The 24,321-nt window shown below is 41.8% G+C and overlaps 1 protein-coding gene across 1 annotated transcript in view; it reads right to left on the minus strand.

The window, feature by feature from the left end:
• Nucleotides 1–19,464: 19,464 nt before the first annotated feature.
• The window catches only part of EGLN3 (egl-9 family hypoxia inducible factor 3), a 29,091-nt gene continuing 24,234 nt past the window's right edge, over nucleotides 19,465–24,321 (minus strand). The window contains exons 3-5 of the mRNA XM_016209489.2: nucleotides 23,773–23,909; nucleotides 21,984–22,057; nucleotides 19,465–21,133 (exon numbers count right to left, since the gene is read on the minus strand). Coding sequence (XP_016064975.1) covers nucleotides 21,102–21,133; nucleotides 21,984–22,057; nucleotides 23,773–23,909 — 243 coding nt within the window. The 3' untranslated portion in view covers nucleotides 19,465–21,101. The remainder of the gene's footprint in view (nucleotides 21,134–21,983; nucleotides 22,058–23,772; nucleotides 23,910–24,321) is intronic.

Genomic DNA, 24,321 nt, shown 5'->3' on the forward strand with positions numbered 1-24,321 from the left:
CCACAAAGAGATGTACGAAACCAAGGAAAATAAAGCGTGCTCGTTAATAGCTGCAAAGGCATTTTTGTGATGAGTTCCTTGAAATTCATAGCATAGTGTGATGGAAAATTAAGACAAAGGACAAGATGGAAGTAGTGTTTAACTTTGTGTTGAACAGGTAAGAGGACAGGAGAATCAAGTTCTCTGCTCCTAAACCAGCTCGTTGGTTTTCAGATACACTCGAGTTGCTAGGTCAAGAGGCGCTAAGAACAAACCCGTCACCACAACTGGATAGACTGTTCAAAAAGACCAATCCAGCTGATAGCAGACCAAGGGTGTCACTGTTATACAAAGTTCAGCACTTCACAAGAGAAAGTCTGGCAGCAAATCAGCTCCTTCCACTGGCGCAGTCCCAAAGCCTGCACGGAGCAGCCCCTGAAGTCCTTGGGTTGAGCGGGAAGGCATTCGAGGCAGGAGGTTCGGCACAAGCAGTTAACTGCAGAGGCTGTGCTCCCTTGATTGTGTAGCCTTAGAAAACCGGGCCATTCCGTTACTACTAATAATGTAGGCAGAGGAGCAAAGACGGGGTACACACCCTGTCTGCAATGTCACCTCGTAGGAGCTTTAGTAACACAACCTCGGAGGGGCTGCCCCGTGAGAGAGCAGGCTGCCTAGACCAATAAGGTTTGGAAGAATGTTCTTACCTTTTCATGTGTCCTCATGTAGAATCTTTTTTCCAGCTGGTTCCCTGGCTTTCTATTCAGGCTGCAAAGAGGAAGAGGAAAGTTTCTGTATTGCTTGAAGCCAAAGAAATATTACGGTTTAAAAATAAGCAAGAGCATCTGTTTCCACTCCCCTCTCACTCCAGTATCTCAATGTGACAGTCCTTGCTTTTGCCAGTGCTGATCCAGTGACAGGGAGCACAGCTTACTCACTCCTCCATGGCTCCTCCAGCTCCTAGAAAGAGCTTCCTAATCTTAACCCAAAATTTGGCTCTCAGGGATTCCGAGAAAACAGTAAGAAAACAAAAGAGGGAAAAGTATACTTGGGTAGAAAATTATCTCCCTGAGCAGACGGGAGAAAACTGCACTAACTACAGAGCAGTATCTAGAGATATTGTGGAGAATTTCTGATTTTCAGATTGAGTAGACTAAAAAATATAGAAAATTAACACTAACAAAGGTGATTTAATACAGATCTTTATATATACAAATAACTGTATTCTTTAGAAAATAGATGTTCTCAAATGCTTCTGGAACAAAATTTGTTTAGGTATCAGATTACTGAAATCCTTTTAAGACTTATACCATAAAACTGGAAGTAAGTAAAAACAAAACCAAATCTGTATACACTAACCACTTGGAGATTTTAACAAAAATAATTAATAAATAATTCCTGATTCAGAAAAAAAAAAATAAACCCTAACTATAGAGACTATTTAGAAATAATGAAAATATTAGTTACTAACAGCAAGTATTCTATTGTTACTTGCATGTCAAATACGTTTTTAACTACTTTATATTTAATCCTATTAACACTATCAGGTAGATGCTATCATCCCCCTTTTCAGGTGAGAAAACTGAGGTCCATAGAGGTCAAATAGCTGGCCCAAGGTTATACAGGCAATAAGTGGCAGAGTCAGAATTTGCACCAAGGCAGCTTAGTTCTAAAGCTCACATCTTTACCCACTACACTATGCAACTTCATATAAAAACCCACAGGAGCCCTAGCCAGTTTTGCTCAGTGGTTAGAGCGTCGGCCCACAGACTGAAGGGTGCCTGGTTCGATTCCGGCCAAGGGCACGTACCTCGGTTGCAGGCTCGGCCCCCGCCAGGGCGCGTGCAGGAGGCAACCAATTGATGTATCTCTCTCACATCGATGTTTCTTTCTTCTCCCCCTTCCTCTCTCTCTAAAATCAATAAACATATCCTCGATGAGGATTAAAATAAAATAAATAAAATAATAAAATAAAATAAAATCCCACAGGAATTGTCAAAGACATACAGAGGAAAATTCATACCCTTAATAGCTTTTTATATTTAAAAAAGCAGATTTGTGAATACCAGATTGCAACATGATGGCAGACTTAGTAAATGATCCTATTGCCTCCTTCTGTCTGGAGGTAGGGAGTGGAGGGGATAAAATGGTGACGCCCTGCCTAGGGATTTACCAATGTCTATGTTGATGGTGTTGAGCTGAGATGTGTAGATCCATGTACATACCTAGACACAAGGTAAGAATTGGTAGGAATCATGGCTTTGACTAGCAATGCCATGAGTTTTATAGTATCTGTGCATATTGAGTCAAACTTAAATTCTCTGATTACATCTCTAATGATTTTGACTCCAGTAGCTAGGTAAACTGCTGTAAATGGGGTTTCTAGGATGAAGTGTTCAGAGGCCAGGCTGTGGTGTCAGGCCTTGGTTTGGAGCTATGGCTTGGCCCCCTGCTAGTTTTATGACTGTGGTGAAGCTACTGAACCTCATTTTCTTCTTACATAAAATGGGGAAAACAATAGCCACCACCGCTCTACAATCTCCTGGAGTTGTTGGAAGGACTAACTCTGCACAGCTTACTGTGGTTTCTGGCACAGAACAGCTTCATTCTCTCGTTTCACATCGGTTCTATACACATACATCATTGGAACAAAGAAACGGCTGTTAGCCAACAAAAAATTGAAGAATATCCACCCGCCAAAAGTCAAAAAGAAGGAAGAAACAAATTGTCAGAGGAACCCAAAATCTCTGGATAAAGTGTTTAAAAATAAAAGAAAATCAGACATCTTTCTTAAAAGTTACAGGAGCTAACAATGTAGTTAGAAGTAACCAGAACAAAAGGAACTTCAGAGACAATGAACACAGAAGCCACTTTTGTCTCTGAGACAATCTGTTGCTCTCACTAGACTTGAATTTGCATGTGAAAACATCTGCAGGGGACAGAAAATTCACCAAGCATATAAGAAGAAGAACCAGCCCTGGCCACTGCAGCTTAATTGGTTGAGCGGGGTCCCATGCACCAAAAGGTCCCTGGTACGATTCACGGTCAGGGCATATGCCCAGTTGTGGGCTCAGTCGCCAGCAGGGAGCATGCAGGAGGCAGCCAATTCCCTCTTCCTCTTTCTCTAAAAAAGTCAATAAATATATTTTTCTTTTTTTTTTCTTTTCTCTTAAATGCATTGAGGTGACACTGGTTAAAACGATCATATAGGTTTCATGTGTGGGTTTCTATGTTACAAGATCTGTATATTGCACTGTGCACCCACCACCCAAAGTCAAATCTTCTCCCATCACCATATATTAGGCTCCCTTCATCCCCCACCCCCTTCCTTCTGGCAGCCACCACACTGCTGTTTGTGTCCATGAGTTTCAGTTTTTTATCCTACACATGAGTGGAAATCATATGGTTCTTAGCTTTTTCTGACTTATTTCACTTAGCGTAATATTCTCAAGGTCTATCCATGTCGTTGCAAATGTCAGTATTTCATCCTTTCTTATGGCTGAGTAGTGTTCCACTGTATATATGTACCACATCTTCTTTATCCAGTCCTTTATTGCAGGACACTTTGTTTCCATGTCTTGGCCACCGTGAATAATGCTGCAATGAACATAGGGGGACATATATATTTAGGATTACATATTTTTGAGTTTTTTTGGTATATAGCCAGGAGAGGGATTGCTGGGTCATATGGTAATGAGATCCCACCTCACACTTGTTAGAGTGGCTATGATCAACAGGACAAGCAATAACAAGTGTTGGAGAGGCTGTGGAGAAAAGGAAGCCCTCATTCACTGATGGTGGGAATGTAAACTGGTGCAACTATTATGGAAAACAGTCTGCCAATTCCTCAAATAAATAAAAACCTTTTTAAAAAATTTTTTAAAGAAAAATAAACAGAACTTCTAGAATTAAAAAAATGTGATAACCAAAGTTAAGAACTCAGTGGATAAGTTAACAGTAGATCAGGCACATTCATAAATAGGGGGAAAAATCCAAAGAAGTTATCCTAGATGTAGCCCAGAGAGACCAACACAAAATACAGAAGAGCTGATAAAAAAGCGGGAGTTACAGATATAAAGTGAAGAGTATTCGGTTGGGCTCCCCAAAGAACACAGTAGGACAGAGACCACATATGAAGAGTTAAGGGCTGACAATTTACCATAACCAATCTAGATTCAAGAAGCTCAATGAACTCCAAAATTCAGAATAAATAAAAATAAGTCGACACCTCAGCAATTCATAATAAAACTACTGAAAACCAAAGACAAGGAGGATACTCACACATGAAAGCTGAGGAAAACCAACAGATTTTCTTAAGAGTGTCAAGCTGACAGCAATGACAGAAAACAACAGAATGATCTTTTTTTGTAGTATGTCCACATAGAATTCCATTCCCAGTGAAAATATTTTTAGAACCAAGGTAAAATACATTTTCAGAAAACAAAATTAGAGTTTGTCATCCAAATACAGGCAACTCTAATAGATGCCCTGCAGGTAGAAGCAAATATAACCCAAAATTGAAGATAGGAGATGTGAGAAGGAGGTGTGAGTCCATCTAAATAAATACTGAGTACATAAACTAGGTCTTGCCAGTTTAAATATAGGAAGGTCATTGCATTTTCCAGAAGGAGGGTAAGTTAACTTTAGACTTTGATACATGGTGTAATTTTTAGGATAACATCTAAAAAGGAATAGAAAAAAGAATGTATAATGCCTAAACTAGTAGGGAAAACAGAATTATAAAAATAACTTTAAGGTGCAAGAAAGGAAAGAGTGCAACAAAACAGGATAAGTACAGAGCACAAAATAAAATGTTAGATTTAAGCCCAAATACAACAGTGATCACTCTTAACTGAAATGCACAAAAGAATGAGGACAGTCTCCGTGAGCTGATGATAGAGGGTGATTTTCAGGATTTATTTTTAAGTGAAAAAGCAAGACACAAAAAACTGTATGTCATCCTTTGTGTAAGAAAATAAAAATAGGAATGCAAACATTTTTGTAAAATTAAACAGAAAGGATAAATGAGAAATAAGATCAGTGGCCTATGTGATGGAGGGGTTGGTATCTGGGTCGAGGAAGGGATAGAGAAGGGAGGGAGACTTCTAAGTGTATCTTTTAATACAGTTTTGGCTTTTGAATCATGTTAATGTTTTATGCATGCAAAAAAATGAAATTCAAACAAGAATGGGGAAAACTTTAAAACTGAATGCAAACAGAGACAAAAGAACCCAACCATAGCTTTGTTCACATTGATACATAATTACACAGAAGGAAAAATTAATCTAAATTTCTGAACACAGTGCTCTGACTATACACCCTCAATGGAATACAGTTTTGTCTAAGGACAAAAAGCAAAACGCAAGGAAACCTTAAACTTGACTTAGTAAGTTTGTTGTCAATGAAGCAATTGTGAAATATTCTGAATTTATTGCAGGACTGAGCAAATATATTGTTAGGACCCCAGGTTCTCACTGTGGGAGAAGAGAGGTACAAATATCAAATGTGAATAGGAGAGAGAAAAACCCTGCAGTGTTAAAATGGAATTAGAGACATCATCAGTATAAACTCAGTATTTCTTAGCTCTTTCCACAGAAAGAACTCGGAAGCAACTACATCTCTGTGCCAAGGAGCACACCTAGCATCCAGATCTTAGTTTCAAATACTATTCTACTCTAGTGGGACACTATGATGTCTTGGAGATATGACTGATTTCAGGGCTGAGACAGGGAAAATAAAAAGGAAGCCTGGAAGGTTGTGCTGTACCAGAGAGTAAAGAAGTGCTTGCAAACTAATGGGCATAGTAAAAAAGGGCACGGGAGTGCCCAGCCCGTGTGGCTCAGTGGTTGAGCGTCAACCCATGCACCAAGAGGTCACCAGTTCAATTCCCAGTCCGGGTACATGCCCAGGTTTCGGGCCTGATCCCCAGCAGGGGGCATGCAGGAGACAGCCAATCGATGTTTCTCTCTCTCTCTCTCTCTCTCTCTCTCTCTAAAAAAGAAAAAAAACAAAGAAAACATTTTTTAAAAAAGGACACAAGAGTGTGAAAGCTCACAGTGGCTGTCAGGGATAATTTAAACCTCAAAATGAATAATAACAGGAATAAATCATAACACTAAATAAACAAAATAATTCATGAATCTACCCTGATCTTAAAATTTTATTTTAAAAGGATGGGGCAAGAGAAGAGAGAGGAAAAACTTTCCCTTGGAGTAGAATGACTACTAATAAGTGTAGAAGAAATGACAGAAATAGAAAGTCATTACTTCACAACAGGAAAAATCACCAATGGCTAAATATTGGGTAAGAGATTGTTGAGGAGCAGATTGTGGAGAACTGTGACAGACACCCATCTTAACCAAGTGATCAAACGTGTTATTAATAATGGGACAAACTGTATCATGCACCCCTAATACACCGCAGTTAGGGGAACACAATATAGCCCATCTGTGTAGTACCAAAAATGTTTACCTGACCTAATCATGAACAGGGAGTCAGACAGTTACAAATAGAGAGATATCCTGCAAACAACTGAGCTGGATTCTTTAAAAAAGAAAAAAAAAATCAGGCTGGGGACCTGTCCTACCTTACAGTGAAAACAAAATGCAGTTCATGACCCTTGGTTGGATCCTGGGTGGGAGAATTGTTTTTAAAGACCTTATTGGAACAGTTTGAACTATCAAAATGTGGACAATGTAGTAGATGATAATATTGTATCAATGTTAAAATTTCAGAGTGGACATATGTGAGATCTAATGAACAAAATAAACTGATGAACAAAATAGATCCAGAGACATAGAAGCATGGAACAGACTAAGGAATCTCAGAGGGAAGACAGGGGTGGGGTTGTGTGTGTGGGGGGGGGGGAACGAGTCTATGATTACATGGTAGTTGCACAACATTGTGTAAATGCACTAAATACCACTAAATTGTATGTTCAAAATAATTGTACGATATGTGAATTTCATCTCAATTTAAAACATTAATTTAATTTAAAAGATCTTTCAAAAATTAAAAAACGTTTCAGAGTGTAATATTGTGGTAGGAGAATGTTTGTGTTCTTGACATACATGCTCAATCCACTTTCATCCAGTTCAAAAAGATGCATGGCGGGGGTGGTGTTACAGTTGTGAGTATGTGAAAAACAGAGTTTATTTATTTTTTTTTAATTTTATTGATTGATTGATTTGAGAGAGAAGGAAGGGAGAGGGGGAGAAGGAGAGAGGGAAGGAGAGACATCAACCTTGGTGTATCAGGACAACACTCTAACCAACTGAGCTACCCAGTCAGGGCCAGAGTTTATTCTTTTATTATTTATTCTTGAAGTATATATTTTTCCATGTGAACTGTAAATGTACTTTTGCCAACCCCAGTATACATATATTTATGAATTTTATGTATATATACATATGCATTTGTATATACACACATTCATAGAGAGAGAATATAGCAGAGTGTTAATATCACTGAGTGTAACTGCTATTTATTATTCTTCCAAATTTCCTGTAGATTTGAAATTATTCAAAACAAAAAGTTGGGGAAAATTTAACTGAAACTCTTAGTTATTTAAAAGACGAAGATTATTATACTAGATTTTTTTTAAAAAGGAACTTCCACTATATGCAGTATATAAAAGAGCCGCATACTAAAAGATTGGAAAAAAAGATTTCAAAAAGAGAGCTCAGGTGGCTCTATAAACATTAGACAAGACAAATTTTAACCAGAAGCATTAGCAGAGAGTTCTCTTAATGAGTTTTCAAAAAGCTCAACTCACAAAGGAGGTAATTAAAAGTCCAAAATTGTGTATGTCTAATAAAATGGTTTCAATATATAAACCAAAATTGCCATGACTACCAAGAGAAATAGAAAAATCCACATTCATAGTGAGATACTTTACCCTAAATCTCAGTTATTGACAGATCAAGCAGCCAAAGTAGCATTCAAGTGAGTGGAGGAAAACTCCAGACATGCGAGGACCTGAAGTTCAGCACTGTGAACCCCTGAAACACTACAGGATGTTCTCTTGCTAAAGAAAAAAATAAATAAATCCAAAAGAAAGACATGAAATACAAAACACAATGACAACCAAGGAGACAAACAGAAAAACCTCTAAAAATTCATTAGCAAAGAAAAATGACCCTAGAACTAATAATACCTGAGATTATCTTAATGCGAGAGGTAGATGGAATAGAGGAAGAAGGGACTGTAAACGTGATTATTTTGTGCAGGAGGGAGCTGTGGATTCTGATTAGAGGATAGATACACATACAAAATTTAAGGTTAACCATTAAAAACATAGTATATTGTTTCTAAACCACGAAAGTAAAACAGGAATAGGAACAAAAGCAAACAAAAACTTGATCAAGGACAGGAAAGGAACAAAACAAGAACACAAGAAGCATGGCAGATTATGGCGCGCCAACCCGAACACCGCGCTCACTGCAACAGGTGGTTTGTATGAGGGAAAGCAAAGCTGTGGGCTATTTACAAAAGATAAGCCTAAAATAAAACGACACAAAAAGTTGAAAATAAAGGGATAAAAAACCTATACCAGAAAAATGCTAGCTAAAAGGAGATGAGTAGAACACTATCAATCTGAGACAAAACAGAGTTCAAGGTAGCAATCACCAAGAGAAATCAAAGAGGGATATTTTTACTTTTGAAAGTTACGATCCACAAAAATCATTAGAGTCACGAAGAATTGTCCATTATCCCCAGAATTTCAAAGTGCACAAAGCAAAAAGCTTTATATTTTATATTTGTAGAAACATAGAGGAAAACCCGTAACCCTAGTAAGTCTGACACCCTTAGAATCCTCTCCTGTACATCTTCTCCAGGTGTCTCTTGATATATTAGCAAAGTGTTACAATTCGTTCAGTGTGTGAGTTATTTCTTCTCGGGTCACAGTACGTTCCAGTCCTGGAGCTTGCTGAGAATTGACCCTACCTACAGGGCTAATTACTGGTAACAAGGGATGGTTGTGGCAGGTCTTGACAAGCATGAACATCTCCTTTCAAGGCATCTGCTCCCAAATAAGGTTCTCACAGGGTTTTCAAGCAAAGAAAGGTTTGTCTCTTCTGATATCAGAGATCAAGATACTTCCACCAGGTAGGGAAGCTTGAGGGGAGTTGGGGGGTCTCAAGACTGTTAGTTTTATCGAAATCTAACCACATATTCTCATTCCAACTTTCAGATTCCCTTTCTTTCCCAGTCAATACCCTCAACTTCAATGTAAGAAACCTGGCCACGCTGTGAATTTCCCAATCATAATTCAACAACCCACACAAGTAAATTTTGTATCTGATTTCAGCAATATCAGGCCTGTGGCTACTGACATTCTATAGTCAGACCATGGCTTGAGCCGTGTTAAGTGGCCTGAGTGTCATTTTCCCTCTGGGCCCACTCCTCGTACCAATTCTATATCAGTCAAGGTCCAGGTGGGAGATAGAAACTCCATAGGAATTTCAACGTGGAAGGTTAACAAGCAGGACCATTTACAGAGGGCCGTCACAGATAGATAAAGAGTAAAGAATACCCTAGAGCTGAGAGGAGTAACCACGGAAGGAACAAGCTTGGCAGGTTGACTCCTTCCCCAGGCTGAGATTCACATCCTCCCAGAGGACGAAGCTGCAGCCACTGGATGATGGAGAAGCCCGCTAGGTACCCAGGGATGTGCTCCTCCAAAGTGGGGAGGGGAGGTGGCTGGTCAGGAAGCCTCCCGCTGGGGGCCACAGGCAGAGCCTCTGCATGGGCTGGGGACTGGCAATAAAACTTGCAGAAGGATAAGGCCACTCAGTCCTATAACATATTCACAGGCGACCTTGGGGCAAGCAGAGAGGAGAGCACAGCTAACAGGAAGACCCCCCTTTCCTCCAGCAGCCTCCACTAACGAAATTTAGCATGTGCCCAGTGGCAAAGGAAAAATGTTTCCAGTGGCTAGCTTCATTATCAAGGCAATGAAGGGAGGATTTGGAGCTGAGAGGCAGTAAATTGGTAACTGTCTAACTCGTTTGCTTTCCGCTGCACCCCTTTTTCTTTCAACCAGGTCCGCAGCTGTCCGGGGCTCTGTACCTGGAACAGTACCATGCACCCTCATTCCCAAAGGAACCGAGCCCCAGGCAGTGCCGTCGGAGGAATGCCGCTAGAGCTGCCTACTAACCTTTATTCCTGGCACGGTAGTCCCAGAATAGACCCCAGGGGAACCCCTGGATACGTGCCACCGTATTGCTCTGAATATTCCTTAGGCAGCTTCAGCAATCACTCCAGTCTACATTAGGCTATGCTGTTGTTATTCATTCTTGCCCATTTACCTGGCAGTGACTCCTGAAGCCACAAATGGCCAGGCAGCTCTCTCAACATCCAAATTCAATAAATGTGCATTTGTCATTTGGGCACTAAAACCTGAGTTAGCAGAGCCCAGATTCACGTGGACAGGAAACGAATGCCGTGTGAGTTATATGATCATTAAAGGGAGTCGAGGCAACCGAGGCAGAGAAAACAGAGGCCCAGACATCTTACAGAGGTTACGCAGTCAGAAGCAGTTCAACTGAAGTTCAAAACCGGACCCGACTCCAAAGTCCATGTTGCTTCTTATAAACCAGGTGCCTCCCTACCATCTGCCAAGCTGCTCTGAAGTCCTGGTGATGAAGTGTCACACGCCAAGCAGCCAGTGCTCTCAGCACCTAAGAGAATCACCCACATCTCACAGACACACAGCACCCTAGTTGTGCTTAGCGGCCCACAACATTCTCCGCCTGTTGTACTGTTTAACAGCCCCAAAGCAACACCATTTACCCGAGTGTTCAAAGTATCTCACCTGTGTAGCTAGAATTTCCTGCCCTAATCTCAGAGCTGTACCTTTTCCAAGCTTGAAGATACTACAATGAGAACTAGCTCCTGGGTCCAGACCTTGGGCAGTGTATCGCCACACTTCCTACCCCGGGGGCAGGGGCACAGTCTGGTTCAACTGAGGTCTTGCAGAAAACCAGCATAACTGGTGGGGAGGAACTCAGGCTTCTGGGGGAGGAATGGCCGCCCTTTAAGGGCACCTCCCAGCCTGGCCTTGGCCATTTAGTCGCAGGAGCAACAGCTGTGAAGGAGCTCACAGCTGTTGGTTACCTGCCACGAACGCCTCTCCTTCGAGAGGTGGTGGGGCATGGCTAACACAGCCTTGAAACAGCTTGATTTCACAAAGATGCTACCTCTGTGGCACACTAAGGAGGGAGGGAGCAACACGTGGCTGGGATTTGGGGAAACTACTAACTAGTACCTATAATAAATAGAGTAGTATTTTTCCTAAGAAGCCCTTGGCCGTAATCTAATAGGAAAAAAATGACAATGATATAATTATTTTCCTTGAAGCTGAAACTTCATAATAACATTACGTTCATTTGTATAGGTCGCCCCCACGAGCAGGCTCCGATGTGGGTTTTAGACATGATCTAATCTGTACAGCTCAAGGGCTCAGTCCGGTCGGGCATTGCTCATCCCCTCCCTCCGTGTTCTCAGCGAGGCAGAACCCACCTGGGTAAATGTGACACGAGAACAGGTGCCTTTGGCAGCTGCCACCCAGCAGGGTGCCACCCCCTGCACCCTTCCGTCCAAGCTGGACCCCCTCCTGCCCTGCTTTCTCCGCTGCCTGGACTTACTTCCTGTGTTTCACGTTCCTTCTCAGAGCCGGGATAGCAGTAAAGCTGACGCACAGTCAGTGCACATGTGAGGAGGCACACAGGCAGCCTACCACTATTTAAGTACATTTTTAGTAAAACACAGCTTTCACCTTTTGGGTTTTTTTGTGTGTTGGGTTTTTTTTCCACCTTTTGTTAAGTGAGACTAATTGCAATTACTTCACTTTTTAACAAGGACCAGAAGACTGAAGGTGACCCCGTGTGACCTGGAGGGGCCAGCCCCACCCACATGCCCTTGGGACAGAAACAGCTCTAACAGCCCTAACAGCCCCGTGGGAAACTAGGTGATGCGCTGCCCTCCCCTCCCCCATCCAAACGCGGCTCAGCACCTGGCCACAGGGCCGTCAGCCCGGACTTGGGGTCTGGCCTAAAAGATAAACTTCACAAATCATATTCTTTTCTTGGGAATTAGAAAACTGAAAACAGCTGAAATATCATGTCACTGGAAAATGACATAGAGAGTCACATAACTAGGGGATCGTGGTCCAAAAGAAACCCCTCAGCCAGGAGCAGGAGCAGAGCAGGAGAGAGGTGGGCGGCTGCCCGGAGAGTTTCCTCAGTCCCTCGCTGCTGCCCTCTCGGTTTCCGTTGCTAGTTCGGTGAGGTGTCCCCTGTTCTTGGCCATGACATTTCCTCTTGAATCCAGACACTACAAGAGCACTAACTAGGATGAGCGTGGTGGCTGGCCAGGTAGCAGCAGAGCTTGGAGCAAATTCCCGTCCTCCAAACCAAAACCGGTATGTCTGTCTCAAAAGCAGGGGCGGCTATGAAAATCCTTAACAGTTGTGTGGCAGAGGGCCTACTCGTCACAATGGAGGTCTGTCCTGTCAGAGGCTGGCAGGTGGCTGGCAGCTTAAGGAATTCATGGCAGTTGCAGGAAGGCCATCAAGAATGGCTTCACTGCCCTGGCAGCTGTGGGTCAGTGGTTAGAGCATCGGACCATGCACTAAAGGGTCAGGGGTCCTATTCCCAGTCAAGGGCATGTACCTGGGTTGCAGGTTCACTCTCCGCCCCTGTTCGGGGTGTGTGGGGAGGCAACCAGTCAATCAGTCAATATGTCTCTCTCACATCGATGTTTCTGGCGCGCTCTCTCTGCCCTCCCTCCCTCCCTTCCACTCTCTCTGAAAAGCAATGGAAAAAATATCCTCAGATGAGGGTTAACAAAAAAAGAGAAAGGTTTCACGTCCTTCCCTAAATAAGACTAGGCCACAAAAGCTCACTGTAAATGACCAAGTGTGATCCAGTCTTTAAATTGCTCTGACTGAGACTTGGCTCCTCAAGCCTCCCTCCCTGGTCAGTGGTGCCTGTCAGGAGTGGAGTGGGGCTCTTCTGAAAGACCAGGGAAATCGCCCTGGTCTGGCACACACACCAAATCCTTGGGTGGAACTAAAGCAGTCATTTCAAATTTTGGTTGCTCTGCATCCACATAAGTTAGAATGAGTCAGGGTGTGCTCATTAAAGCAGTGAGAAAATCTCTCTGAAGTTCTTGGGGGAGATTTTGTAGGTCCCTGTAGATGAAGAAATGCAGTGCTTGTGACCATTGTAAGCAACACAGGCCGCCACACCCCACTAGAGCAGGAGGATCACTCATTCCCTCAGGCAACCCCTGTTGAGCTCTTAGGTTTCATCAGGGTCCCACAGGTTCAGTGCAAAGGCCCCAGCTCCTGTTTGGACATTCAAAAATGTCCAAACATTTTTGCACACCCCAAATAAAATTCATAGAAACAAGTACCCCTTGTAAATTTTTAAGCTGATATCTAAATATTTCATCGTAAGCTTAAACATTTGCAAAGAATACAACTTCCAGTTAAATATCAACATTTTAAAATTAAACTTCCATTACTCTCTTCAATATAAAAGTAAAACTGGAGAGTGAGATAGAATATGACTGGAGGATAAGAGAGGGGAAATCTTTGAGGAGCTGAGATCTAAGCGAGCCATAATCATCCTTGCAAAGCAGTAAGAGAAAAACACTTTAGGCCCAGGGAACAAGTGTAAAGGCCTTGAGGCAGGAAAAACAGAAAAATGCGAGATTAGTGGAAATGTAGCAAACAAGGGAGAGCAGTAAAAGATAAGCTGTGAGGGGTAGGAGGGGCTGGGTCATGTAGAACTGGGCAGGTCATTTGTGTTGACTGCCTTCTTTATGACCCTCCACTTTCCAGCTCTATGCCCCCCGCACTAAGCCATGGGAGCCTGACCTTTGTCTCTGTCAAGGGGCTCAGTTGACTGGCGATTTCTAGATGTACTTAGCCAAGGGTACACTCCAGCTGGTCTGAAGAGGGAAAATCAGGAGGGTGGGGGGTTTTTCCCCTGGCTCCCTTCTTGCAGGGTCCCATAGGTTCAGTGCAAAGGCCCCAGCTCCTGTCAGGGAGCCCCTAGACCCAGCCTCAGTTCCCGGTTAAGCTTCTTTGCCCTCCTTTCCTGCTCCCCTTCATGCCTGGGGTGTTACTGCACTACCTCTTGTGGTTTCCCTATACTCTCCCAACCTTGGTAAAAAGCCCCTTTATTTAACTGTCCTCCAATTACCTTAATTTGTATGTATCATCTGTTTCATCCAGGGATCCTGGCTGGTACATGATAAAGTGCTTACATCTTAGTGGTAATGCTCTTAGATCCTTCGATATTAGTCTGCCTGTGAAGCGACATCATAGCCCTCTTTTTTGCTTTTTAGCTTTTGTTTCCAAGTGCCTATTCCAGTATTATAGGAAATTCATAGCAACTATACACAGGATGCGTGACAGAGCTAAGTGATACTTGAGAGACGACTGCTCCACTGAGAACCACATGCAGTTGGAGGCCATGAAGTTCAAGTCTCGAGCACGTTCCCATGCACAACTCTCTCTGGGGAATGCAGCCAGTCACTGCAAACTCCATTCTCCTCTCAGGTTAAAAACTTTCTCTTCACCCTAGTGTTAGTTGGAAAACTTTCAGCCATAACCATATTTAGTCATATTTGGGGAGGGGGCGTGTCAGGGCAAAGGCAAAAAAGAAAGAAAAAAATGTATATGTACTTAACTGTAGCTGGGATCAACTTACTCCTAACATACTTGTCTGGGAAAGCCTCAGTCAGAGGTCACATGACAAACAAAACAAAACAAAACCCTTTCCCTTCACTTGGGTGAACGCTGGCTGCTTTCATTCATCTCAATCCAAGAATCATCGTGTCAAGTCATGGCTCAGTCACACTGTGGGAGCCCTAAGAGGCTGCAAAGCCACTGCTGGTGGGAGACTCAGTCCCTTCTAATCACTGCAAGCCACAGCTGTCTTGTTTTTTTTAAAGCATGTTTCCTTCATCAAGATAAGATAAATTTACAGACAAAAGGAAATTAACAGATAGCCCAGAGGGGAAGGAGAAGATAAGAGTGAATTGCCCAATTTAAAACAGGAAGGAACATGGGCAGGGGAGAAAGTTTCCCTGACCTCAGAAGCCCGGGCAGGTTCCCAGCACCCTGAGCAGCTGCTCCGGACAGAAAACCCTGGCTCAATATACTGTAGCCGGATGTTCTGCTCACACCTTCTGAGGGAAGCCAGGAAAGGCAGAGAAAAAAGGCAGAAAAGGCTCACGAAAATAAGAAGCAGAGAGGAAAGGATGCGGGGGCTGGTTAAAAATAAAATGTATCAGATGAGAATTAAGTCCTGAGAATGTTATCTCTCCCCACAGGAGGGTGGAAAAAAAACAGGCATGTCACGGAGAAGGCAGGCCACAGGACGAACCAGCATAAAAATAGGAGGAAATGACCAAGCGAACGTGCAACGGGCAGGGCGGGGCCTTTCTCAAGGTGCTAACTTTCCAGGATTAGGCTCATAACCAAAGGGCTGTTTTTGGTAGAAAGAGACATTTTTCCCCTCTATACATTTTTCAAACTGTTTGCTTTTGGTTTTCCATGTGCATGTATTACCGTTTTGAGAAAAATAAGGGTCTTTGGAAAAGATTCTTGGGAATTCCTACTTCCCAGCATTTTTATGGCAGGTAAGCTGGTCCCCAGTGAATTCTTCAAAATGCAGATAGTGGGCAGCTACTTCGCTGCTGCCCGCTACTGTTCCCCTCATCCTCACGGACAGCTACCCACCCCCAACACCCCCCCCCCGGCCCCCGCCACCCCCAACAGCTTTTCTGAGATCTGACCTGAGTTTGGGCTGCTCCCAAAGCTCTCTTCAAAACAGGCCCACCACACCCAGACCCTGTTTTAACTCGTTTCCCTGGAAGCTCAGGAATGATAAATGAAATGCTCCTTCCATTCCTCAGTCCCAAGTCACCTTTTACATCTACATCTGCCGGGCATCCACCATAAGGGAAGGGATATGCCATTTCCCCTAAGTAGGCACAAAACAAAGACTATTTGTTAAATTAATTTTTAATGACCCAGTGTTTATCTGCTCCTAAAATAATGGATTTCTCTCCACAACTGCTCCTTAAATTCATATGCATAATTGTGACAATAAAACACAACAGTTCTGAGATGTGTCTCTAACTTTAAAAAATGAATCACAAAATGGTCTTTATAAATTTTCTGAAAAACCTCAGCACTCAGGAGCATGAGCAGAAAACTAAAAGCTGACTTTTCTAAGTGCTAAGTTTATCAAAGGTCAAACAAACAGGATTCAAGAAAGAAATCTGGTGCTTTTTCAACTCTCAGTCTTTCATAGTATTTAAGCAAAAACACTGCTTTTTTTAAAGAAATTAAAGTGACATCCTTCTACACACCACCTTAAAAAGATTAGGTAGAGATCACCCAAGTGCTTTTGAGAATTAAAAATGTTTGTAAATCTCCACTAAACATCACTCAGAGGTGATGAAAGTATTCCCTGAGATGACCGGACCTTCCTCGGTCTCTTCCCTTAGTTTCCATTTATCAGGTATTTTCATTTGTCAGTAACAGAGCTCCACTGACATCTCAGCTCTACCTCAAGCCCAAACTGGAATGTTAGGTGTATCAAGAAATGTTTCCTTTCCTCTCCTCGGACTGCATCTGATACCATTGTAATTAACCTAGTTATTAATAACAGGAAAGGAACAAAGGGAAGGCCAAATATTGTAGGCCTGTCCTTTGGGCAGCTTTGTTTAACACTCCCCAGGGGGCCACAGGTCTATTGGCCACGATCACTGGGGGAAAGGGCTAGACAAGGGGAGAAGAGACACATGCCCAGTAAAGCCTGGATGAAATAGAGAAGATACTTATCAGTCACACCTGGGCACTGGGCATTGGCCAGAGTAGACGTGGCCACTGCAAGCTCAGGAAGATTTGAGATACTTAAGCTTCTAAACAAAGGAGCTCGCTCGCGTGCATTCGCCCGCACGGCTCACAGCCACGTGGATCCCACACACAATGGACTAATGGGTTGCAACTAGCCTAATGCTAAACCGGACCCAATTCCAACATGGAACGGAAACTCTGGACACTGGCTTTGCTTCTAGCTCTACTGAATCCCCGGCTGCACTTTTTCCAGGACTGGATTAAAACAAATGGGATTTTGGAAACCCAGGGATGTAAGTCCACACAAATAAAAATCGCTCATCCTCCTGTGCGAGTCTCAGAAAATTCTTTTTCTCGAGATATTGTAAGGACCCCACCCCCAGTACTCAGTGAGGAAAGGAAGACCCCACTTCCACCAATGATACAACAACAGGCTATGCACTGTCTAACTGTCCTAATGCACTGTGGCCTGCTGGCAGGTCTCCGAACTGCACCCAGGAAATCCAAATCTGTTTTCACTTCCAGGTGGCCCACACTGCTTAACTCTGTCAAATTGGTGACAGCACACCCCATACAGCTCATGCCCAGCATTAGCCCAAGAGGCCAATGTGGGACATATACCCAAAGTTCCTCCACAGTCCTGTTCTGCAGGCAGGAAAGATCCCATTGCAAAGTCAAGAGAGAATTCACAGGTGAACTTGGTGTTTTCTGCTCATATGGTTTATGTTGAAAAACTGACATTCCTTTAGGATGTTGGGCATGAGACCCTTGTTGATAATGAAAACATTATATAAAAATATCAACTAGCAAGCATTTATTTAATGCTCCCTCTCCCCCAATTCCACTCATTCCTATTCTTTTGTTTGGCATCTCCTGTGCGGGTAAGAGACGCCAAAGACAATAAGGAGGAGTTGGAAGTCTTAAGTCAAATCCTGGTGTGTTACCTCATCCCCGTGTAACCTCTGACAAGCCACCTAACCACTCAGAGTACAGTTCCTTATCTGTAAAGTGGACGAGCTGTCTCAGAGGCTGCAAAGAATAAATGTGAGAGCACGCATGGCATAGAGGTATTCTCTGAGTACTTAAACGTCATCTTACCAATTGTTTTACATCATGACTCCTTAGCTGCTGAACTTGACCTTGCAAATGTAAAGGAGATAGGCCATGGTAAATTCAGCCTCTCAAAGGGCCTAACCTATCAACGTGGTGCAACAGCAGCATATTTTAAAAAATCACATTTGGACAGTAGATTGGGTCTTTAATATAAGGCAGCGTATATTATCCAACAGACTTCAACTCTAGCCAGCTTCATTTTGAAAAGAACTATTTATTTCCACTGTTTTGACAACTGTCTCTAACCACCTAGCTAATCAGTATTCTTGTCATGCCATTCAAAAGATTCAAGACTGAAGCGAAGTCAATTTTGTACTCTTTTCATTTGAAATAACTTTACCAAGAACATCCCTTGTGCTTGTCCTCATAGTTATCAAATATAAAAGTACCTGACATGTCCAGAATCCTATTTTACACAAACTGCTGACCCAGCATGGCATTTCTCTTCATTGCTTTCTGAAACACAGGAAATTTGAAGACTGAATGGCCAAAATAAATTAGGATGACCCAGTCTCTAAAAAACCTGAGTCAAAGAAGTAAAAAACAAAATCATGTCTGAATGGATAATTCGTGATTCAGACAGCCTAGCATTTAATTGGTATTAACTACTCTACTGAGGATCTATTTAATGCACTTAGGTAAGACCTCTTATTTCCACGAAATTGGATCTTTGGTTCAAAATTTAATCTCCTGCCAAGGACTCTGCACTATATAGGTGATGTAACACTGAGGTAGGCTCTTAATATTTCATTGCCAGGAATATAAAGGAAATTGATTAGATTATTTGCCAAATAATATAGCTTTAACAAGGCTAAGTCCTCTCCTAAGTGGGCTGTCAAAGAGGGAAGCTAAATAGCAGACACTATTATAGTTGTATTTTCCAGGTTAATCTTCCAGAACTCAAATTCAGCCATGAAAAAAATCAGTGCATTAAAAGTTGATTTGATATATAGTTTATTAGTTTATCAGACCTTTGTTTGGAAGGAGTAAGCAAGGCCTAAGAGGTCCGATATTTTCGCAAGTCAAAATATTGACCAAAATGAAAGATACAAGACATATACTAGAACATGATATTCCTTCAGAATATTCTCACTGTCATTCTCATGACATTAGTAATCATGGGAAAAAATCTTAGTTACAATTTTATAGAATATAAATTCCTAAGAAACAGCCTTCTTTTTCTCTCTCTTAATGACGTTTTTCAAAATTGTTCCGAAGGAGGAATGTGCTTTGCCCTGTCTGAATCTATTCATGTAAGTTACTCCTGCAGTCCCAGGATACCAAAGGGCAGAATTCTCTGTTCAACTTTCAGGTTCATAGTGGTCAATGACCTGTTCAAACTGGTAAGCAAATATGAAATGACACGATGACCAAAGCTTTCTAAAACTCTTAGCCTAAATTTATAAGCCCACAATGAGAGACGTGTGTACAAAAATTCTAGCCAGTCCTTCCTGCCAAAGATGAAGGAAATTAATCAAACCATTGACACATGCCATGGTAGGAGAGCGAGTTTATTCAAAAGTATTCACTGAGCCCTTACTGTGTGTCAGGCACTATTTTAGGTGCTGGGAATACATCCCATTGATTAAAAACATACAAAAATTCCTGTCTTTTTTGTGTTTACACTCTAGAAGATACAAGATAATAAACACATAAATAAGAAAATTAAACAATAAGTTAGAAGGTGATAAGTACTATTTAAAAAAAAAAAAAAGAGCAGTTATGAGAAAGAAGACGTATCTTTGCTAGAAATTTCCTAAAACCGGAAAAGGAAAAAATAAGCTTCTTTCTTGCAAAGTCTATAAATGACCAAAGAAAATATTCCTGGCTCTTTAAAGTTCATGGGATTTTCAAAGAAGTAATCAAGGGATTTAAAAAATATGAAAATGGAATTGGAAAGTAGGAAGAGTAACTTTCATAAAGCAGGCACTCATACAGAGTTTGTGAGGAATCTGTGCTTACTGTAGCAGTAGAGGCCTTCACAGTTCTAGCAAATTCCATGATTCTGGCCCCACTGCCAACTACTGTGGATCCGGAGAGTCAATTCTGTTCAAAAAGGCAACTCAGGACAGAAAACATGAAAGAACTCAAACAGCTTCTCAGGATTTTTTGCTTTATTTTCATTTCCTTTTTTAAATACAGCACCCTATTTTTTAAAATTATTTTCTTATTTTGTTAAAGAAGGAAAACAGAAAAATGAGAATGTCCACATTTCCAACTCCATTTCTCTCTCAAAATGTTCAGGACGCACACGTTTGTTGTATATGGGAACACTCAGGTCTTTCCACACCAGTATCCGAGGTTGCCAACTCTAAACTAACAGGTAAACTTTTTTCCCTTTGCTTTAAATTCAAATTCCATTAAAACAAAGCAACCAAACAGTTAATGTCTAGTTTTTGCCTCTGAGGAACTAGGTTCCCCAAGTAAGAAATGAAAACAGAAAATAAATGGTGTTGTTATTTTTGATCAGAAAGTCATATGCTCAGTAAAATGGGGCAGAGGCCAAAAGTCCAGGTTAAAGGACCAGGAAAAAGGAGTGTCTACCCACAGGACACTTATAAATGGATGACTGTGACAGCAGCCCTTTCTAGAGGTAAGAATGTCACTGGGTTGTGATAATTCTCCAGAAACTCCAACAGCCCTGGATTAAAAACATCTGGAAATTGTTCAGATGACACAGATTCCTGTTTCTTGCTGTCAAGGTTTCAGTGACGCCTCTCTGTGGCACCTGTCACCACTGTTTCTTCTTTGTAAGCCGCCTCCTTTCAAATCAGGAAGTGTACATAAAGTGCAAATAAGATTTACTACCTCGCCCACGCTTCTGGGCTCTCATTTTGATAAACAGTATTAACAAATCTAGCAGTTAAACCGCTGGCCGGAGGGGTGGTCTGCAGGGATTTTCGGAGTTAGATAATGAGTTCATCTGGCAAAGAAAAGTGTCTGAAGGTGGATGCAGTCTTGGCAAGAAAACACAAAGTACCATTCGCAAGACAGGGATGTGAACGATGCAAGCAGCAGGGGGGTGGCGCGTCACCAATTCACCGAAGTGGCCTTCTCTGGGTTGCGACTCTTAAAGAGAATGCAGGGACTGTTGCGAAAATGAATGAGGCCAGCGGATTTTGGAGCACCGTCAGTCTTCAGTGAGGGCAGGCTCTGTTTTCCCTGGATTGGGGACAGAAAAGAAAATGAAGAGGGTAAGGAGCCAGATCTGATGAGTTTAATATCACAAATGTCATCCAAAAAGCCTCTAGTAAATACTTCCCATTTTATGGAACAAAACTGAACAGAGTGCCTCCTGATAGGACTTAGCAAAATGTTTTTTTCTTAGGTGTTTGATAGGCCTATAATCCAAATGGGTCACGAGTTAGGCAATGTTACATATGTAAGAAAACTGCAGGATTTCTTAAGATTAATTTTTCTTGGTTAATATGCCAACGAGCATTGTGATTCTTCAAGAAAGGGATACAGTATGTAATGTTTCCCATATTTTGAGGGACAGGAATTTACCTTCTCTTAAACCACACTGGCAACATGTTTTGGAAAATGCTGCTTTACAATACTAGCTGGAGGGGACAGGGGTGTTATTAAGTCATATTCAGTTTATATTATATGAGCCCAGTTTTTATGTTGGGAGTGACAGTCTCACACCAATATAATAAATTAACTGTCCTAGCTGGGTTCCATTGTGTTTCCTTTACAAACCAAAATCATGGGCAACATTTAATGTTATGTTGGATGGGTGAATATTAATAATAAAAACTTAACAATTTCTATCCATTATAAACTCTCATGCAATCAGTGGGCATTCACAAAGGATGTCCTTTGCATTTTTCTGATTTTCCCAGCAGAGCTAAGGCTAAGGTTTCAGGATTAAGCCCATCAAGATGTCATTATATATGAAGCTAAGCCATAGCTGAGAATGAATAGAGTAGATGAGAATAATTTTAAAAATATTGAATAAAAGTCAGGGATTGACTTGATCAAAAGTCACAGAAAATTATCAAACACATACTAGTTAAGTTTCTGAACTTCTTTTTGGCTTCTGCTCTTTCATCAGCATCAAAGTACCAAACAGTCATGGCGTATCTGTGAAAGATAAGCAATATAAGAAAAGAGGTTTAAAAATACTACCAAAAAATAAAAAATTCATACTACAAATCTCCCTTCAGAGTCATTTGTAAAGCCAGCATTTAAAGTTTTCCCTATTATTAGAAGTCCATACCAATTTTAATTTAAAATAAACTTCTCTGGTTTCAATTCTATTTAAATGTAATAAAACATGTATGGAATTCCAAGTATGTACCAGGCATTAATGTGGGCAATGGCAGTTCAGATAATCATGTGAATATCTGCCTTTTCCTCAAGGGGCTCAGCCTCTAGCGGGGGAGACAGGCAATTTAACAAATAATGTAACGGCTGTGTAACGATCTACACGGAAAGGACTAGAAGGGAATCATTCTGCTAAAGACTGGGAGACCCAACTTGGTGGGGAGAGCACAGAGAAGGGGAGGTGATGCTTTGAAGAATAGCTTATTTAAATGACAGGACACCTGAAACTCTTGGCTTGCTTTCTTTAGTTTTGGACACCGAGGCAAAGATGCAACGGAATAATGATGCCCTCAAGCTTTCTACTGTGCTCTCATTAATCAGCTTTATCCCATCTATGGGCTAGACTGGAATAGGAATCATTTCATGCATGAGTTTTCGAAGTTTCATTTTATAACTATTATTAGCTACTCAAATTTCTATAGCACTTGATTTTTTTCCAGGGCATCCCATCAACATTCACTAATGTTTCCTGTGACTCCAGCCATCAAGGAACTGTGGAATAACGAAGGAATTCTGGCACAAACGACAGGGTCCAATTATTGTACCCCATTAAACAAGCCACGAGCAGGCTTTGGTGGTAGAATTAGTTACCTGCTCACCTGGGGCACATTCCAATTTGACATTTAATATGTGGCTCTGTGTGGGGCTCAGATCTGTGATTTCTGGAGGGGGACACATAAATCTTAAGAACTTTACACGTGTGAATTTAATTCAATGAATTTAATTTAATTAGGCTTGTTAAGGGTTAGTCAATATCCTTCTACCCGTGTTCTCACCCCTTGCCCCCAGTTGCTACTCCCAATTCAGGCTGCACCCCACAGCACTCCAGTACTACCTGGTTTCCAACTTTGGCCATAAAACAACGGCAAATAAAAGGCAGAACCCAAAATTAAGATTATCATCAAGCATTTCTAGATTAATACTAAACAACACTAAGTTGTTCAGTTACTCTGGAAATCTTCCCATGGATGATCAAAGGACAGGATTCTTTTAAATCCAATTGCTGGGATATGGTCAGTAGAGTGAGCCCAAACCAATTTTATGCTAAGGAAAGGGAAAGAACAATAAAAGCCTAAACAATTCCTCTTCTTTTTCTCAAGATTCTTTCTCTGCTTTCAACTGGCGACCATAAGCTCCCCCGGAGCTGACCAGCCAGAGCTCCTGGTGTGTAACAGCCAACCTTCTTGGGGGGTCCCTCAACATTAGGTGTGTGAAAGGAGGGGGAGGAAGGAGGGAGGGAAGCGGGAAACTCTGGGAAATGCAGAATCCAATAGGCTCACCTAATGCGAAACAATCTGCAAATAGTTCAAACTGATGTTAGGGTTCGTATGCTAAAGAAGCCAAAACTTCTCTAAGAAAAATGAAAATGGACTCCAAACAGGTTTGCTATCAGCTCGAGTGTGGTTACTCCCTCCGAGGCACAGGACACAAGCTTAGGGAATTCTCTGAGGAGTCGCGGCCCTGGCTGGTACCTGGTTGCATAGGAAGGCTGCACCTCATGCGGGTTCCTGCGGTCCGACCAGAAGAACAAGAGTCTGTCAAAAATGGGCTCCACATCCGCCACAAACGATTTCCCTTCTGGAAATATCCGCAGCACCCCGCCGTGCAGCTGAGGGCCACAGAGAAGGCAGGTTGGTTAATGGCCTCACACAGTTAATCAGCAATGATATTCAAGACTTGTCTAAAAACAAAGCCATCCTCCAACCTCCGCTCCAAGCACATATTACTCCCAAATTTTTACTTCAGCTTCATACTTTGTATTAAATTCTATTTCAAACTTGGCTAGAGCTATTTCCTAATTCACCTCATGCCAAAGGAAGCCTCCCCACCCCCACGACCATGAAGCCCATGGACACGAAATGGAGCTTTATCAGATCCAATCACACAGAATCACCAATATTCGACAGATTTTGACCTACAAAAACCCCCAGCAATTTCATGATTCAATCTAATACTAACAGTTTCTTAGGCTAATCATCCCATATGATGATTATTCCCCTTCAGTTAGAATTTACAGCTTT

The sequence above is a fragment of the Miniopterus natalensis genome, chromosome 1 (genome assembly GCF_054644295.1).
Source record: "Miniopterus natalensis isolate mMinNat1 chromosome 1, mMinNat1.hap1, whole genome shotgun sequence".
Lineage (NCBI taxonomy): Eukaryota > Metazoa > Chordata > Mammalia > Chiroptera > Miniopteridae > Miniopterus > Miniopterus natalensis.